This window comes from Solanum tuberosum, unplaced genomic scaffold (genome assembly GCF_000226075.1).
Source record: "Solanum tuberosum cultivar DM 1-3 516 R44 unplaced genomic scaffold, SolTub_3.0 scf00004, whole genome shotgun sequence".
NCBI lineage: Eukaryota > Viridiplantae > Streptophyta > Magnoliopsida > Solanales > Solanaceae > Solanum > Solanum tuberosum.
In genome coordinates, this window is record NW_006238930.1 from 3,387,279 (window position 1) to 3,406,293 (window position 19,015).

At 34.1% G+C, this 19,015-nt stretch overlaps 3 protein-coding genes across 5 annotated transcripts; 1 reads left to right on the forward strand and 2 right to left on the reverse strand.

Moving 5' to 3' along the window:
- Window positions 1-711: 711 nt before the first annotated feature.
- On the reverse strand, window positions 712-6,503 carry LOC102581795 (uncharacterized). Of its 2 annotated transcripts, XM_015307517.1 has the most exons (16): window positions 6,389-6,503; window positions 6,092-6,235; window positions 5,902-6,013; window positions 5,513-5,665; window positions 5,211-5,315; window positions 4,358-4,441; window positions 3,452-3,567; window positions 3,267-3,368; window positions 3,068-3,181; window positions 2,914-2,970; window positions 2,758-2,824; window positions 2,497-2,550; window positions 2,334-2,408; window positions 2,222-2,257; window positions 1,764-1,880; window positions 712-841 (listed from the first exon to the last, which is right to left on the reverse strand). In XM_015307517.1, exons 2-15 carry the CDS (start codon window positions 6,109-6,111, stop codon window positions 1,764-1,766), a joined length of 1,212 nt encoding a protein of 403 aa, XP_015163003.1. In that variant the 5' UTR covers window positions 6,112-6,235; window positions 6,389-6,503; the 3' UTR covers window positions 712-841. The 2 variants fall into 2 exon arrangements, with proteins under 2 accessions (XP_015163003.1, XP_006338796.1); XM_006338734.2 differs by having other exon boundaries at window positions 5,513-6,013; window positions 6,092-6,173.
- A 3,107-nt stretch (window positions 6,504-9,610) lies between these two features.
- On the forward strand, window positions 9,611-13,982 carry LOC102584443 (SAGA-associated factor 29 homolog). 2 transcript variants are annotated; one of them, XM_006338569.2, is made up of 9 exons: window positions 9,611-9,954; window positions 10,718-10,811; window positions 11,063-11,139; window positions 11,717-11,826; window positions 11,913-11,998; window positions 12,093-12,146; window positions 13,020-13,170; window positions 13,313-13,326; window positions 13,585-13,982. In XM_006338569.2, the coding sequence occupies exons 1-9, from the start codon at window positions 9,837-9,839 to the stop codon at window positions 13,685-13,687; spliced, it is 807 nt and encodes a 268-aa protein (XP_006338631.1). In that variant the 5' UTR covers window positions 9,611-9,836; the 3' UTR covers window positions 13,688-13,982. The 2 variants fall into 2 exon arrangements, with proteins under 2 accessions (XP_006338631.1, XP_006338632.1); XM_006338570.2 differs by having other exon boundaries at window positions 11,720-11,826.
- A 73-nt stretch (window positions 13,983-14,055) lies between these two features.
- On the reverse strand, window positions 14,056-15,689 carry LOC102584985 (GDSL esterase/lipase At5g14450). Its single transcript, XM_015307521.1, is given in 7 exon segments — window positions 14,056-14,390; window positions 14,510-14,681; window positions 14,683-14,784; window positions 14,853-15,010; window positions 15,092-15,193; window positions 15,196-15,300; window positions 15,380-15,689. Coding segments are annotated over 7 exon segments (1,125 nt in total). The 5' UTR covers window positions 15,609-15,689; the 3' UTR covers window positions 14,056-14,133.
- Window positions 15,690-19,015: the final 3,326 nt, after the last annotated feature.

Genomic DNA, 19,015 nt, shown 5'->3' on the forward strand with positions numbered 1-19,015 from the left:
AAAAATTATGTGGTCACTTTAACGTCGATATATAACTTTGGAGAGGTCTTAAAGAAAAAAATGTCATGTAAATTGAAATAGTATCAATCTTAATTTTTAAGAATTTATCTAAATATTTACTCTATTAAGTTACCTGAAATTTATTTATTAGTAACTTCTATAAAAATGAGTTTGTAACTTTAAAAATAAAATAATTATCTGCTACCACAAAAAGGTAAATTTATAGAATCATGAGTTGATATTAGTTAAACTCTAATAAAATAATTAATTACTAACTATATTGTTACAACTCAGAGAACATGGGATTTGGCTTTTCGGTTTGAATTTATGTGGCTACAGATTTGGAAAGTTTCGTTTACGCCAAAAGCAAAATTAGCAACGGACCCATATATTAATCATGTATAATTTTGTCTAATTAACTATATTTGAAATTGTTAAATCCACACCTTGTTGTATGCATCAAACAAGAGTAGAATAATATGGTTAGCTAAAACAACAAAATTAGAGAATCAAAGAAGGTAATAGTAATTACCTTGTAATTTTATTCACTATTTTTAGACGGTTACAAAGGAAGAAATGATCACTTATGATCTTCGCTATTTTTAGACGATTACAAAGGAAGAAATGATCACATACAAATTAAATAAAATAATATGATATTTTCATATTTTTTACATGTAAAAAACATAAAAATCTCCTATAAAAATGACATAAAATTAAAAACAAATTTATAAAGATTTACAAAATTAAATCTCCCGTTACAAAATCATTGTTGCATGATAATGTACTTTCAACAGCTCACTCAATTGTATATAGTATATTGTCCAGCAATAGATTGCACCTGTACAGACAAATTTAGAAGACAATGGTTAAATAATACCTACTATAGTTTATTTAGAGACAAGGGTAACAATAACATATTTAGGAGTAATTTTTTATTTTGATGACAAGGGAAAACCCGCAGCCGCTACCCTTTGGGTGCGCACAAGGTAAAACTCCCTCTCCTATGCAATAGCTCGCAAACCACATAGGAGAGGTAACCTGCACTAGACAAGCCCGGTGCGACGAGCTCGACCCAGAAGGCAAACCCCTTGATTTCGCTGGCAAGGGATTTCGAACTTGAGACCTCCAACATGAAAGTCCCAAGCCCAAATCACTGGGCCACCCCGAAGGGTATATTTAATGTAATTCCCACACGTGAAATTTGGGGTGTAGGCATACCTTGTCACTATCTCGTGGTTATTAAGTGCAAGTGATTTTCAACCCCAATAATACCAAACATTATTGACTATTCATCAAGAGAGATTACCATTAAATATTTTATAACACAAAGGTCAAATTGACATCAACTAAGAAATCATACAACATTGGAGACAAATTGTCTAAACTCAGACGGCAGAAATGCCAGAAAATGCACGAGGAAGAAACAAATGGAGAGCAACAGATGAAACAAAAAAAATATGTCCTAAACTTGTTTTTCTAACATCAAATATTGCACCAAGTGATTAGGATGATAAGAATAATGAAATAGTACTTTTAACAAAACAAACAAACAAACAAAAAACCTCTCTTGTAAGTTAGTCGACAGATAATTGTTAACTTACTTGCATTGACAGGGCAAAAAATATTCAGAAAATCAGATTACTTGTAGGTAAATCTATATGATTGGTAACTAACTAGTACTAAGGATGGTGTAAAAAAATGTAAGTATATAACTTAAATTAAAAAAGAAGTGTTGAGATCCTAATCATATGACATTTTACCTAATGAGATGTAGAATTAGGGGGATCAATTCCCTTTGTCTTGTAGTAATAATCTTTCTCTGCACCAGCCATACGCTCCTTGAACATTGCCCACTCTTTCTTACACCTTTCTCTTACCTATAAGCCAGAATGAAAACTGAACTTACACAATATAATCAATGATCAGCATTTTCTTTGTAACAGAATCAAGAAAACACTTCTTCGATTAAATGTGTGAGATGGAAATTTCATGGAGAAGGTTTCTCCAAATAATACATCATCAGGAAGTTCAGATAGAACAATCAATATTGTGTGATACAATGAAAAGGACAAGCATAATTTCGTTCATGAACCCAAATGATTTGAACTCAATCTACAAGTTCATTTTGCAAATTCAAAATGTGATTATATTGTTTTTTGGTTAATATTTCATATTTCTCAAATTTCAATTTAGTGGAGGATCAGATATTGCAGCATACCCCTTCCCATGGTGCTTTACCCTTCTCTGCTTGTCCCTGTTGAAAGAAGCTAACCATTACTTCCAAACTTATAACCTAGTAGGATAAAAAAAAGGCTGAAACGGGGATATACCTGGTTCCCGAGTGAAGGGACAGTTTGATGAACAATCCACTGAGAATCTACCACTCCTATCTTTTCATGGGCTGGCTGCTCATCCAAAAGCATTATTAAGATAATGCCAGTTGAATAAGAATACAGGAGAATTTTACACCACTGCATAAGGTGGATTACTTACTTCCACACATTTCCTGAGAGCTAAATCGAGACCCCATCCATGGACCAAATCATTCTGCAATAACAAATAACAACTCATATTTGCATTCACGAAATGGTTACTTATCCTCCAACCCTGCCTCCTCTTATGTGCAATATTCATTTTCATTTTTCTCTATATTTCCCACTTTTGCAGGGTTGTTTTTCCAGATTATAGAAGGGGTCTGAAGGGGGAGGGAGTCAGCTGCAATAAATGTCAAAAACGATGGAACATTGTTTATACCTGGATCATATACCAAACACACCGCCATGCATCTCTAGAGAAAACAGGTGCCATGATCTCCACAAATCTGGATGCAGATGACAAAAAGAAAAACTACTGATGCCAACCATCAAGCGAGAAGGTAGTTCATAGAAAAAGTATCACGCATTAACATACCCTGAACATGGTGGCAAGTGTGGATCAGTGCACCAGCCAGGTCTTTCCTCTGTTTCCCTGCAAGCACAAACAATAGACTGCATATGAGATCAGTGCTATGTGTGCATGGGATGCTTTAGTCTGCAGTTATAGATAGTAATGCAAGTGACCCTACTTGTGGACGTCAGTGTCATTTCGTCTTTTTGTCATCCGCCATGACAACTCACTATTTGATGCTACACCAGGCTGTGAGATATCCAACCCATGTTGCTTTACCAACTTTATATATCTGAAGTTGCAATTGTAATAAAACATTAGAGTTCATAAAATTCAACATATCTGATTCACAAGAATGTGTGAAAAATCATTCGTACTCCTCTGCATCAAAATTCTCAAGCCCCAAGTCTTCATCCCAGATAAATATATAGTCATAGGATGCTACAATATCCGGATGCAGAAAGCGTTTTGCATACCACCTTTCAACACAATGAAAAAACTTTTACAAATGCACCAAAATGTACTGAAACACTTAAGAACAAAGGAAGTTAAAAACAGTTACCATTTAGTTTGCTTTCGTGTACTAACATGGATAGCCCGCTTTGACCACTCAAGGTCATCCCATTCACTTGTTCGACCATCATAGTGAAACAACATGAAAGTAAAATTCTCTGAAAACTGTTAAAGATGCAACTGTAAGCATGCACAGCCACAAGAGATGAAGGTATGTTTAGTCTGTGGACAAAATTATGGGAAACTATAATCCCACTGAGGAACATGCTGGGACTATTGCAGGAAGTGTCTTATTTAGGGGCACATACAGGATATAATCGAAGGAAAGAGACATTACAACTATTGAAAATATCAATAATCACGAGCGAAGTTAAGTGTACAAAAATCAAGCAACATAAACTCCATAAGAGAAAAAAGATGATATAACATCTTCTTGGTGAAGATAAAGAAACACTAAACAAGGTTTTGTTGGTTACTTGTATCTACAAACATGCAACCAAATTTTGTATCAATCAAAATAGCTAATGCTTAGTTGAGCATTAAAAACCAAATATTTTGTTGCTTTTATTCATTGTACTGAAGTAAAATTGAATAGAAAATAGTCAAACAATCAACTCAAAAAACAAATACTAGAAAATGGAAAATCTCAACATTTCCTGTTGTCAAAAGATCAAATGTTCCCAAAAACCTTTTGCCTTCCACAACTTGTTATTTTCTGTCCCATTTAAGAATTCTGAGTAAAGTTTTGAATCTCCAACATCACTTTTCTAAAGCATTCGGAAACCTAAAACATGATTGCAGTTGCAGGCAAAAGCTATATGTTAAGATATGTTGCAAACAAAACTTAGGTTAGGGATTATCTAGTCCCTTATTCACAATTAAATGATCCCCTGGAAGGACAGGACTCAAAGGAGTGAATAGAGGGAAATAGAGCTAGAGAACGGTTGAACCTAACCTTTTTCACTGCCGCGTCTATGTTATTTTTCTGCTCGTAGCCAACTGTAAAGCAAACAAGATACCTAGGTTTGATAATCAAGTCCTGCAGATCAATTGATGAAACAGACTCAGATAGAGTGATATAATGTGTAGTCATTATGTTTCTCTATCCCAAAAAAAAAGGAAAGCAAGTGAGAGAGAAGCATCATTGAGGGTGTTAACTCATAATTGTATACTAAAAATCATGTTTCAGCTGGCTATACACTATTCTCGCCAGTCATCAGTCATCACAGTGGATTATAGAAAGTTCAATGTCGAAAACTATATTGACAGCTAAGGCATAATGTTTCTTCAAAGCCCAACAAAATCAGGAGGAGGCAAGCATGTAAATATCCCACTTCAGCAAGTACGTTACTTCCAATCAGACTTTCTTGGTTTCCTATCCATCCAAAAATCTTTAAGCAAACTACTTTAAAGATTGTTAGTAAGGCAATAAAGTTAAAAGGGTGTATCACAATTCACAAGCAATTATTAGTTTTATATGAACTCCATGCAATTTCTTTGACTTATAAACTATTCGTGACAACCAATATCCCTGAAATCCACTTCAAGATATGTTAGTATGTGAACTGAGCATGTCATTATTTATGGAAAGAAGCCCTTTTGCTAATGTGTTAACACATGGATCATTTTCTTGCATTCTAAACCTCCCCCTGAAATCAACTTCAAGGTATGTTAGTACCATGAACTGAGCATATCATTTATGTAAAAGGCCTTTTTATCAATGTGTTAAAACATGGATGTTTCCTTTGCATTCTAAACCCCACTCTATTGTCTACTTTAGATAGGCATCAAGGCTGAAAAACACAGACCTCACGGGGTAGGCCCCACAACCTTCGAGCATAAAGATCAGACTCAGATGCAATGATATCCGCTGGTAGCCTCTCAGCACCTCGAGGGTTTGATGGAACCCAAATCTGCAATATTTGTGCAAATAGCATAAGTCTTGAAAGGCGGTATAAATTTCCAAAAGACTTGGTACAATCTTATCTCTATATAACTAAAGTTGACCCTCAATATCCGAATGTAATAATAAAATGGAAACAAAAAAATTGTAGCACCAAAGTCTCAAGAGAAGCTGGTTGGAGCCTATATAAGCGGCAAATCTTATTACCTTTGTGTCGGAATGCTTGTGGCCGTGTGAATGGCCTCTGTATTTCTTAAGGGAAGACAAGACATTTAATAGATCTTGCGCTGAGAGGCCTGAATACTTCTCCTCAATGTAAGTGAGATTAATTAACCCAAAAAGATTAGAAGGTAAGTTCAGCTGCAATATTGAAATACACAAGCAGATCATCTTATCAGCTCTTACACAAATGTGAAAATGAGGCATTAAATCAGGAGAGCACTTAGCAGTGAGTGTTTTTCGCATATGTGTGTGTGCATTTGCTCTTCAAATACAGTAAGAATTCAGAACAGACATTGATTCTACATCTTAAAGATCCACCCCGATTAAATAGTTATGTATCTTATTAAATTCAAAAGCCAAAGTAACTCCCTTGCCTTGGTCAATGAAAGTGTAGGAAACGATACGCCTAAGAAAATACCAATCACAACTCCGACAATGGTTGTCACAAGAAGCCTCATCATTTCATTTCCTCTTCTGCTGTTTGAGCTGTCACAAAAGGTCTTAAGTTAAAAACTAAATATTCTCTCCATAAAAGGACCCATAAATCACTTTAAAACTAAAAACCTGCGCGTAGGTGAACCCATTCCCCTCGGAGCAGTTTCAGAATCACAAAAAGGAGAAGCCGCAAAGAGTTGACTTCAATGATCTACAACAGAAATGCCAAAACTGTATTGCATTATGGTCAACCCTAAAACATCAAAATGATTCCTGTACAGTTACAAATCAATTTCAGCTCCCTTATCCCAAAAAATTGATTACTTACACCACACTAATCAATTCAAATTTCACATTGCTCCAATTATCTGTCGGATAATTGCCTTTGAAATTATGCAGAAATTTCTAAATTTTCCATAAATATACCTCAAGGGGCTAATCCGGAGGATTAAGGAAAGCCAAAGAGTTGCAGAGCTATCAGAAAAAACTCAATCCTATATGATCATCAATCCATTAATGCAATTAATTTAGGTAATTTATATAGCGTTTGAATTGTCAAACAGACTAGAATTGTTCTTGCTAAAAATTAGTGCCAAGTCAACCCTTGTCGGTGCCATGCTCCAGCACGTCTTATGAGCGGGAAATTTAAATTGTATTCCCAAATTAAGTGGGACTAGTAAAATCACCGTGCGAGAATATCACGAAATTTATAAAATAATACTTAAAACTTATCCGTCACTAAAACAAAAACATTATATATATATATATGTATATATATAATATGATTTATAAATTAAAAAAATGAGGTAATTAATATACTCAATAGATTTAATTGAGGGAAAAATATGTGACATAGGTTCCATATAAAAAAAGAGAAATTAAGATGAAACAGATTTATTATTGCAGGGATAAATATCTTTTTTTTTACTAAAATATATTTTAAAAAGTATAGCTTATTTGTAATAAGTACAAAAATAAATATCTCTTTTTTGTTTAATGAAAACATAAAAGATCATAGTAACACTGTCCTCAAAAATAGATCTTACAATACACTATTTGAGTTAAAACAATTTCCTTGACTGCATAATTTATACAAAAACTTTTATCCCAATATTCACCGAAAGTTACCATTACCAGTGACATGATAGTATTATTTGAAAGTTACCGTCGCATCTTTTAGGGAAGGTTTTCTTGACATTCAGTATTAATTTGAGGGAGGGTTAACACCTCCTCTATCTATAGCCAAACACTCTCTTGAGGCAGTTTCAAAGGTTAGTTTTCCTTCCCTATCTCTTTATGACATATATACTGATTATCAATTACTTTCTGATTTTTCTTTTTCATCAAATTTTAAATCGATCGAGCCAAAAAGTTTCTTATTACTTCCTACTGTTCATTGATCTTTGTGAAAGTTTTAAATGTTGCCTTTCTTATTATTCTATTTTTTTAAAAGAAAAATCATGAAATTATTCTTCGAAAATCGTCCATATAAGAGTACAAAAAATATAGGGAAAAGGATTAAAAATGCCCTTAACGAATTCCAAATGGTTCAAAAATGCCCTCCTTTCACCTTTTGGTTTAAAAATGCCCTCAACATTTTTTTAAGGTTTAAAATTGCCCTTTTTTAACAGCTGGCTGACATGGCAAATGTGACATGGATTTTCTTTACCCATTTTAAAATATATGACCCACTTAGTCTAAAAACCAATTTCGAAAAATTTGATCCGATAGGCTGATCGTTTTTTGGGTCTTTTGTTCCCATTAGCTCTAGTTCTCTTCTTTCTTCTCCTTCAATTCATCTGTTCAAAAATTTGACCCGATAGGTGAAATTTGATTACAACCATCTTGGACAACTAATTCTTAAGATTAAAATTCATATAGTAACTCTAAGGAATAGTGCATTCAAAAAGGTAGCAATTAATCGGAAAGTTATGCATAAGCAAATCTTCCAAGGGTATTAGTTCGCAGCCGCACAAGACCAGGGAAAACTCTACAACTAACCAAAGATACCAATGTTTTTTCACAACACTCTAATCACACACAGATTCCGCGTGCATCTGATGGAAACTGTGCTCCAGCGAGGTGCAGGCCAGTGCATCAAGGTGTTGGTGAAGATGGTGAAAACAGTGACTCGAGAAGGTATGCAGACAATCGTTTTCCACCACACTCAAGTGGAATAGCAGAAACAGGGAATGTTGTGAACAGGCAGAGTGGAGTAGACAATTCACATGCTTGAGGTGTAGGGGAAATATCCAACAGTCATGCAAATGGTGCAAGCAAGAAGACACGGGAGGCGTATACCACTTGTGCTGATGAAACTGAAGAAGATGACATTCTTTTGGTTATTTTTGGTGTGGCTTAAGCAGATAAAATGGCGCCTCCAATTTGAATATGCTGAGAATGGCGCTAAAATGGAGTTCCAAGGATATGTTAGGTTAATATCTAAATGGGTTTGTGGGTGGGTTTGAATTTTTGTATTACAGATGGGTCGGGTCGTTGGGCTGGATTTTAAAAAAATAGGTGGACCAATAAGATGAAGCCATTTGTCTAATTTAATGACTCAGCATTTGCCATGTCAACAAACTGTTAAAAAAGGGCAATTTTAAACCTTAAAAAAACGTTGAGGGCATTTTTAAACCAAAAGGTGAAAGGAGGGTATTTTTGAACCATTAGGAATACGTTAAGGGCATTTTTAACCCTTTTCCCAAAAATATATATATGCCTTAAGTTATTTTTTTATATTTTATTATTGGTGTTATGATAATTTTTTAACTCCCGACTAAAATTATCTTAAGCAAATCACTTCGATTAAAATTTTTAACAGAAGCTTACAATTCATTTTTTTGAGAATTCTTTTTTAGATGCAACTAGTAATTGGATCCGGAAATGTGTGAATAATATTAAATATTATTTCTAATCGCTTTAGATCAAGATATCTTATTCGAGTAATAACTAAGATCATATTATCTCATGTGTGGATAATATTTTTTCTAATTATTTTAGATTGTGATATTTTGTTCGGAGATATTTTAAATTATATTATGTTACAAAAGTCCAACTATCGTATTGTTCCTCATTAAAATGGACTCCCATTCCCTATCAATTTTATATGAAGAAAGATAACGAATCATGTGATTATCAAATATTTGTATTATTTCATATTTTTAATTATTATATTGCTAACTATTAATAGATGAGGGGTTTATTTGGATTTATGAGTGATAAAATTAAATCCTACTATCCAACATGTCCAATTTGCTTAAGTTTGGATGGGTTATTGTCCCACTTATTCATTTGTTCAATTCATTTGAGTACATTAAAAATTAAATTGATACGTAATTTAGATTGACTTATGAGAGATCTTGTTAAAATATTTTTTTTAAAAGCTTATTTATTTAATTTGATATGTTATATATAGTCATAATAAAAAATAATAATAATTTATTAGGTATTAAATAATTTAAAAAATAAATAAAATAATGAATACTTAGTAAGATTGGTTTGATCTTGATCCATTTATGATCCATTACTTGATTAGTTTTACCCCAATTAAATTTGAATTGGATTGAATCTTAATCTGTTTATTGTCTTGATGAATTATCTAAGCAAACGATCCATAAGTATTTGTAAAGAGGAAGAATATTCCATCACATGTTTTGTGCTATTTTTACGTTTAGTAGTAATAGTGAAGGGAAAACAAAATATCAAAGGGGCAAAGAGGACTTTTGACGCAACTCTCAGGCGAAGCGTATCTCCCAATTAGTCTCCGACAACCTAAGACGACGTGACGATGATTTAGCTGCGAGCTCTCCTTCTTCCGGGTTAGGTATCGAAACTTGTGGAATTTCCGATTCCCATCGGAAAAGAAAGTAAAATGGCGTCACCGGACATTGCTGAAATGTTGGAAAAATCGAAGGAGCTTGATCGTTTAAGGAAAGAGCAAGAGGAAGTACTCCTTGAAATCAATAAGATGCACAAAAAGCTTCAAAACAGTTAGTATTTCAACTCTAAATTATTAATTTTTACTCGTTTGATCACAATTTATATTTGTGGCTGGCTAAATTAGAGTTAGTGAAGAAAGTGGTTAGAAGTTGAATGCACTAAAAATAAATATTTATGCAATCAGGTCAGGCAAATTCTATGAGAAACAGTAATTAATGACCTGCTAAAATCCTTTGTATTTACCCTACTTTGTGAATTTTGATGTGTATTGGTAGTTTTTTAGGTCACGGGTTCAAATTGTGGAAGCAACTACTAATGCTTGCATTTGGGTAGGCTGTGTACAACACATTATGGTAGAGCGAGAGGTTCTAGGTTCTAATGCCACTGGTTTATGGGGTTATCCAACTGATTTTTGCTTCTATATGATTAGTTACTAAGTAATGTAGTCATTTGTGAATCCCCTTTAAACAATTTTTTTGTATTAGGAATCTACATAATTCATTTGAATTTTACATCTTCTCTCTGATAACTTCAAGTTCCTCCCTTGTTTGAAGTTGGTGTGAATTTGACAGATTCTAATGCTTTTCATGATTAAATCCAAAGAATTGGAAAGTTCTTATAAATTCGGATTTGTGTGATCTCCCAAAATTCAAAAAGCAGGTAATAAAATATTAAAATTAAGCACTACTTTTATTGGCGAAGATCATTGACCTGTTTGAAGTAGAAAACTTGCATGTGACATGTATCTACCTAGACTTATAGTGTAAGTATTATGGCACTTAACATTTGGGCACTTTCCCATTCCTTCTGCAGCTCCAGAAGCCGTTGAGAAACCAGGTGACAATTCCCTGTCAAAACTTAAGATGTTATACACTCAAGCCAAAGAGCTTTCCGAGAGTGAGATGAGGTACTTATCTTTGCACTGTTTCCTTGCTTGGAGGATGGTTAAGGGTGGGTGTGGTGATTTTTGACTCACAGCTTTCTATGTTTTTTGATGAAGCTACGTGGTGTTAGTTTTATGCAACTCTTTATTTGACAATTTAGACTTGGAAACTCTAAAATGTTTGTTCTTACAAGTCATGTTTCATAGTGATACTTGTTGTATTTTCATTTTCAATGAAATTAATTTATTTCTCCTTCCTTGCCCTTTGATTGTAGTATCTCCAGCCAGTTGTTGGGCCAGCTGGATGCAATGATTCCTGCTGGAGGTGCTGGCCAACAACGAAGAAGGATAGGTGTGTGTACAATTGATTAACTTAACAATCATTAATTTTCTAGTTTTATTCTCTTTAAAGTTTAAATTAATACCTGGCTTACACTTGCAATATATTATTTGAAATCTGGAGGTTGGTTATTGATTCTTACCTCACCCGTGTATACTTTTAAGTTGTATGTGTCTGTTTCCTCTAAAGAACTTGAATAGTAGTTATACTTTAACTTGAGTACCCTTAACTTGAGGTCTCAATTCTCATAGAATCGAGCTTAGAAAGGACAACAGAGGCAGAATAGTTTGGGATATTGGAGAAAATACAAAAAAATTATCTTGGCTGCTAATTTGATGACAGAGCCTTTTGCCTTCTTTTCCTTTTAAGGCAAAAATTGGTTCCAAAACTCAGGGAAAGGGTAAAGGAAAATGTCGAAAAGTAAAATTATCTTTGAGGCTAATGCATCAAATATCTATTTTATGAAATTAAACAAAAAGAGACTTGTGCTATTTGCTTAAACTATTACTAATAGACTCAACTATATTTTTGATCTTCAATTTTAATTGCTTCACCTTGGTTAATGCATTTGGACTTGCATGGATGACAGAAGGCAACGAGCAGAAGAAGAAGAGGATGAAAGGTGATCCTGACATTCCTAGGCTCTCTCCTTCCATGCGAAATCAGCAGGAGTTCTTTGCTAGCTTGAAGGGGGAACAAGTATGGATTGATTTCATGAAAGTAAATTATTCCTTTCCAATTGTCATAATATCATTCAACAAAAGTAAATAACTTTTTACGATTAGGTGGCTGCTAGAGTTGCGCAAGAAGATGGTGAAAAGGATGAGTGGGTTATTGTCAAAGTTACTCATTATGACAAAGAATCAAAGGAGTAAGTTCTGTGACATAGCTTCAAGTTAAAAAAATGATCTAGACTGAATTCATTTACATATATTTTTGTATTAACATTGCATTTCCCTGTGCAGATTTGAAGTTTTAGATGAGGAGCCGGGCGATGATGAGGAAGGTGGTGGCCAGAGGTAGCCTACAATTGATCTTTGGACATTTGTTGATTGTTTTTGCCTATTTATATTTTGCTTGTGTACTTCCCTTTTGATTGTTTGTGCATTTTATCTAGGGGGTGTGGGGATGGGAGAGAGAGTGATGAAGCGACTTCAGGAACTTCCTTGGATCTAAGTGACAACAATTTTACTTAAGCATCTTTTGTCCAAGTGTTATTGAATGCTTTCCATAACTAAGAAGCTGCACAAGAATTACAGAGACTAGGGAATATAAGGTTAAAGAATGAGGGACACTTATCAAATCAATTTTCCCGCTTCTTCTAGGACCTCACTAAAACTCTATTGTAGTTTCCCATGAGACTAACAAATCATATACATCAATTGGAGAAAACTAGAAAATCAAAAAGGTAATATCTTGTCTGATGATGTGACCTCCTTACACAAAAAAACTTGCCTCACTTTTTGAGCTTCCAGCTTTGAACAACTAATTGAGGAACTTTGGTGACTTATATTTCCCTCTTTTAGTACTTTGAATTGCGTCCTTTTTTGCGACTTGTTGGTGATTGTTGTTGGCTGGTATCCTCAAGTAAGTAGTCCATAAGTTACTCTCAGCTGTCTTGCAAGTTGCTGTACAATAATCTGTTCTCAGCACCTTCTTGTGAATATTTGTGATTAAGATTCTGCGACATCTCATTTCCTCTAAGCTTAATATTGCTACTGAAGAATTTGATGACTGATAACCGATTACATGTGATTTTTCACTCTTTGTACTTTGAGAGGCTGCTTGTTCATTGATATCTACGTTGCTTTTTTTCAGCTACGGATTTGCTTACTAAATGATTATTCGCCTTCTTACTTGACTTACTGGTTCTATTCTTTTACCAATTACAGAAAGTACAAGCTACCCTGGTCACATATTATACCTTTTCCCAAGATGAGTGATCTTGCAACCGCTCCAGAATTCCCTCCTGGAAAACAAGTTTTGGCAGTTTACCCAGGAACCACAGCGCTGTACAAAGCCACAGTAGTCCAGGCCCGCAAGGTATCAGTATCTAGTTTCCTTTTGTCGTAGTTTGTCCTGATTTTCTTTAATGAGCTATTTAAAATATCATAAGTATTGAGGAACTGATTGGTTTTCGACTTACATTTGCATGTGATGGTCCAAATGGTATATCGAATTCCAGAGGAAGAGCGACGAGTAAGTGATTTTTCCTTTTCATTCCCTTACCGGGCCTCTTAGATCAGCGATGAGCTTAAGATTCTATAGTACTCAGTAATTGAGCAATGACTTCTGATTGAAGGGAAAACTGGGATCAATTATTATAATCTGTTGCTCATCTAGCTCAATATTTCTTTTTTCTTTTTCTTGAAATTGACTGTTAATTTCCAAATTTTTGACCAACGAATCATTGATTATTTTTCACGGATTTAATGCATTTTGTTTCCCCTTTTGCAGTTACACATTGGAGTTTGATGACGATGAGGAAGATGGGTCTTTACCTCAACGCATGGTGCCCTGTAACCAGGTTGTTGCTCTTCCAGATGGACATCGCCAGTGAAATATAGTTACTCTTTACACGTCCAGAGTTACTAAATTTGGACAATCTGCTGTATGTATCTAGTAGTCTTATAAGGGTGAGCTGTGAACCTATTCACATTTAGTTCGTAGCATTGCTATTTATCCAGAAAAAGAAAATATTATCTTTGTCGTACAATGTATTTATCAAAAAAAATCTTTGCTGTACGATTTGTCTAGTGTTCTTGGTGTACAGTAGTTGGACATGAAAATAAATTCTAGTTATTTGAGTTGTAAATTTGTACTGTGTTTATTAAGGTCTCTGAGTTTATCTGGAATCTCTCTCCCTTCGACTTTATACTAGAAACTTGCGAGTTTCTTTTTTATATTAAGTGTGGATAATTTGAAAAGTAAAGGAAAAGATGAAGATTTTACTTGACATAGATATGAAAATGGCTAGTTAAGATGCACATTTATAATACAAGATTCCTAATAGTGAAGATGTTTATGACAAGCATGTGTAATGGGAATGGGAGGATCAGAGAAACTGCCGTTTAGTATATGATCGGCAATCCATTGATTAGCAGCTTGTGAGTAATGTATTCCATCCCAGCTTATGTAATCTGAAGGGTTGACACAAGCTCCTCCAAAAACTTCTGCACCTCTCACTATTCCTTTCTGCCCACACCATACATGCGTGTTCCTCTCGTGTAACCCACAACATATTTTCTGGGGTTCCATGAAATCTGTTCAAAATTTTAAAGCTCGTAGAGTTAGATGATTTCTTTTCATCTGTCAATGCCTTGGTACGAAACAACAAGTGTATGGTAAAATTATTGTTATGTGTTTGTGTACTAACATATACCTTGGCTCTTGGCATTGCTGATCAATTCATACTTGGCAGCATAGACATCAGCATATGTTATAGCAGCATGCCCAAGCTCTGCCCTCAATGTTCTTATCCTGGCTTTCAGCTGTCTATTGAACTCTAAGGCCATTTTATTATGGCTCTTTAAGCATCCATAGTTATCAAGAACAACCTGGTTTTGGATTTCTGAGGTATGATGTGGCTATTGGTAAGCAACCGATTGGACCCGTGTTGTGTATCCAAAATGCCCTCGCTCCTTGTTGATATAGACGCTGTCAAACAAAATTACAGTTGAACTTATTAAACTCATGATAAAATTGTTGAAAGCTGCGTATACTACCGTTACTGCTGCAGAAAACTGGTATATTATGTCTGGTATGGCAGTCCGAAGTTGTATATTACTCATCTGGCGGAAGCCAACAGCTGAATCAGTTTGGCCTATGTCAATTGTGTAGAGAGATTTTGAAAATTCCCGAGGTCTTGGGAGTTTGTTCTTCTCTGAGACAGAGTGTCAAATCAGCTTAAAACGTTAGAAACTGGAACATCAAAATGATATAGGGCTGTGTTAGTTATGTTTACCCTGTCTATAGAGCTCTTTAGTTCTGGATTGGAAACAATGAAAATGCACAATTTGAACGTCCAGGGAAAAGGGGCTTATACCACTTTGGAATATAGTCTCGTCTGTCTCCTGATGGTGGATCCTCCTGTTGCAAAATTAGCTCCGTGCCTGAAATTCGAGCCAATGGAATCTAGATAGGCACTCAAGTAAGGTAATCTCATGAGCTCAGCTGCAGAAAATAGTTAACATCCACAATCAATTGATTTCATAATGAGTAATGATATTGATTTGGATGGATGTTATGTTACCGATGAAGTCAATGAGAAGTCTACCATCTGAAAACCGTCCGCGGAAGAAGCTCTTACCATAAGGTGCTTGTATTGGTTCAAATGCAGCAGAGATACCTCCGGTGTCCGAATTTGAGTCCCCGAAATTGTAAACTGCCGGAAAATCGCAGGGTGCTATTGCTATACTAGTGATCTTCTTCAAGGGCCCCAGCAGTAGTACTAGTGATAACATTACTGTTGCACATTCCATTATTGATCAATGGACACTGAAATTGAAAATGTTATATTTTTGAAGTAAGCAGTGGCATTTATCTCGTTACTTGTCATTTGCTCTTCTCTGTTGTAACTTATTCAAATTAGAAAAAGCCGTGATGAAATTCTTTTCCAAGTAAAAACAACCGGACCATTAGGCTAAAACCATAACTGTTTGGATTGAATTGACTTCGCTTTTTTTTTTTGTGGTTATAACTTATAAGCCAAAATAGCTTTTAACCATTTTTGTAATGTTGCAGTATGATAAAAATACTTTTATAGTATTTGGATAAGGTTAAAAAAATATTTATAGCACTTCTTTTTAAGCGGGTAAATAAGTGTTTATAGGCGCACTTCTTCTTAAGTGGATAAATTATTTTTTATATAACACTTCTTTTTAAGCGAAAATAACAATAATTAGTCAAAACCGTAAGTTATGAAACCTAATTATAACTTACGCTTGTAAGTTCTCAATCCGTTATTGTTTTTCTTCCTTTGAGGGGGCTCTTTAATAGATCAGAAACCAAGATCTTCTCCTAATGTGAAATGTCTACACGCTAGTTCTGAATGACTATTTAGTAGCTCATAATTAAGCTCTAACACTGAACTAGAGGTTGATTAGGGCAGGTTGGTGCTAGATTTGAGGCTTACAATTGACCTACACGTGGGCCATTAGGAGGGTGTTTTGTTGTAAAGTCATTTGTTTCACGCAAGAGATCTCGCGAGTTATCCGATTTAGAGCGCTTGTAGTTATATCAAAATTTTTGATTGCTGAGTCTTCTCTAATTTTAATTCAACCACAAATTATAGTCTGGTTTGTTCGTTGCCAAGCATAGATTTCACCCCTTAAATAAGTTGGTCCAATTTGATCAAATTATCGCGATTCAATTCTAAATAAAATTATATACCAACCAAATATCATATCATCATCATATATTGCTATAAGTGGGAACAAAAAATGTTAAAAGTTGAATTATAGTTTTACCCCTACTATAAATTAAAATGTTATAAAACATTTAACTATTTGATTAAAATATTAAATTGTATCATTTTAATTAACATGTTAATGACTTTTGCACTTCCTTAAATTAATTCCTAATTAAAATATCTAAATTAATAACATTTATCATCTCGACTCTAATCTATATGTATATATAATAATAGATTAATAATAATTAAAAAAATCCCAAAAATCTCTATATAAATTAGTCAACTTTTCTTCTCATAACTTTTTCCGTCCGTAAATAATATAATTTATGTGGATAAAGTATTATCCTTTAAGATAAATAAAGAAACTTAATAATTTAAAAGGGTGCAAATCTGCAAAATGGAGAGATACACACTATTTGCATTAAATAGTTTTATTCATAAATCATAACTCATATCTAATTACCTATTCAATTTTTATACTTTTGATATCCATAACTCTCATCTTTTCATATCCATAACCTCTAAATATTTAATCTAAAACTTTAAAATATCTTTTGGTAATCCTTCATTTCTGTCTATATAAATTCAACTTTTTTATTTCATGAAACCCCTACCAAGATTATTATTTTTCTTCTATAGTTAAAGTAGATGAAGAAGACTCTTGATAGAATATGAAAGAAAGAGTCAATAAGAACTCGGAAAATTATGTACTCAAAATATATTTTTATTTGAGCTCAAATTAGCCATTTGTGACTTTATTGAAAGTTTCCTAACTATTAACTAAAGTTCAAAAGTTACAGTTGGTTGCTTAAAAAGAATTAATTTGAACCATCAAAATATGCCCTTCATTTGGTGTTTTTTAGTTATATATTTATTTATAATTATGTATTAAATTACTCATTACATGCTCTTTACGTTACATATACGTTTCTAACATTTTAGTCATTCTCACATATCTAATTATCTATAAAAATATATTGGTAATATTACATCTTCAACCAACTGACAGTGCCCTTGAATCACTATAACAAGAAAACTGTCACTTATTGAAAATTTTATAATATTAAAAAAAAAACCACTAAAAGAAATTAAGAGAAAAGAAAAGGGAAGCAAATCTTAGAGAAGAATCCTTCTCCCGAGAAAGATGGAATGTTATGAACCTTCCAGCCCAATGTGGATGCCAGAGTTATGAAAATAGTTATTGGGTTGACAAGAGCTATTGGATCGAGAACAACCAATAGGGTCAGGTTAATTTGAGATCCGGGTTGAGAAGTGGGAGTGGAAACAGTTCCATCAAAAAGGTTAGTGGTATCTGATTTAGGAATTATGCAAATTATTGAGAAACATGTCTAGTTCTTTCGTCCCCTTTCTTTGAGTCTATGCTTTTCATCTCCCTTCTAGTTATCTTCTAAAATTGAATAAGTAGTTGTAAAACCCTTTTCTTCTTCCCTGAACCCTTAACTATAGAGCGTTATTTTGAAGAAGAAAAAGATGTGCATGTGCAGAGAGGAGAAGATAAAGAGAATCTTCAATAGATTTGACAGTAATAAAGATGGGCATCTCTGCCTGAGGCGTGGATGATGGCTGTAGAACCCGAATTGAAAGAATTCCGGGCACCCTTTTAAATTACATCCCCACTGCCAACCGTACCCGAGGCCTAAGCTATAATGAATTCACCCTAATTTATCATCACCACAAAGAACGTCACCATATTTATGCACCTTTGAAGGTATATATAATTCTTCAATTATTACTAGCTGAATTTGTAGTTTTTGGAATTCCAACTCTTTAGAATGATACAGTTAATCAGAGATCATTCTCCTCGTCTTTAAAACATCAAAGTTTAATAAATGAAATTTTGTTGAACATCCAAAATCACATTTGTAGATTAACTTACAAAATTTGATCCAATCATTTTGAATAATTGCAATGTATTTTTGGGATAAATAGTTTTGCTATGCTGACAATATTGCACAAAGCTTACATTTATACTCCCTCCGCTCCATTTCAATTTATGTGAATTAGTTTATATCTAGTTGCCCCATCAAAGAGGAGAGGACAAAGAAAATCTTTGACAAGTTCGACGCTAACAAAGATGGCCATCGATCTGATCAACATGATGGAGCTGCTGGAATGGATCATGATTCATGGCTGTAGAACACAAATTGAATTACGAGATTCGGAAGTATCTGACCATGCTTTCAGACTACCTCTACAGTAGTTTCTCATCTACCCTAGTTGGTTATATATAAAAAGGCCTATGCTATACTGGTTTCAGCGAAATTTATCAGCATAAAAAACGTGTCCTTGATTTTGACTTCAACACCCTCTAATTCCAGCAAGAAAAAACTAATGCAATTCAGCAGGTATAATAACTTGAGTCTCCAGCCTCTACTTCCATAACAAATTAATATTCACTCACTTTATATATATTTGTGGTAGTGTTCAAAGAGTGTCCGTCTATCACCCACAAAG

Bases quoted from the DNA above. Each gene is read 5' to 3' on its own strand.
- LOC102584443 (XM_006338569.2), top strand. From the start codon at position 9,837: ATGGCGTCACCGGACATTGCTGAAATGTTGGAAAAATCGAAGGAGCTT. The intron at 9,955-10,717 runs GTTAGTATTTCA...TTCCTTCTGCAG, and splicing joins GCACAAAAAGCTTCAAAACA to CTCCAGAAGCCGTTGAGAAA. The intron at 11,140-11,716 runs GTGTGTGTACAA...CATGGATGACAG, and splicing joins CCAACAACGAAGAAGGATAG to AAGGCAACGAGCAGAAGAAG.
- LOC102581795 (XM_015307517.1), bottom strand. From the start codon at position 6,111: ATGGGTTCACCTACGCGCAG. The intron at 2,971-3,067 runs GTAGGGTCACTT...TTGTGCTTGCAG, and splicing joins AATGACACTGACGTCCACAA to GGAAACAGAGGAAAGACCTG. The intron at 2,409-2,496 runs GTAAGTAATCCA...TTGGATGAGCAG, and splicing joins CTCTCAGGAAATGTGTGGAA to CCAGCCCATGAAAAGATAGG.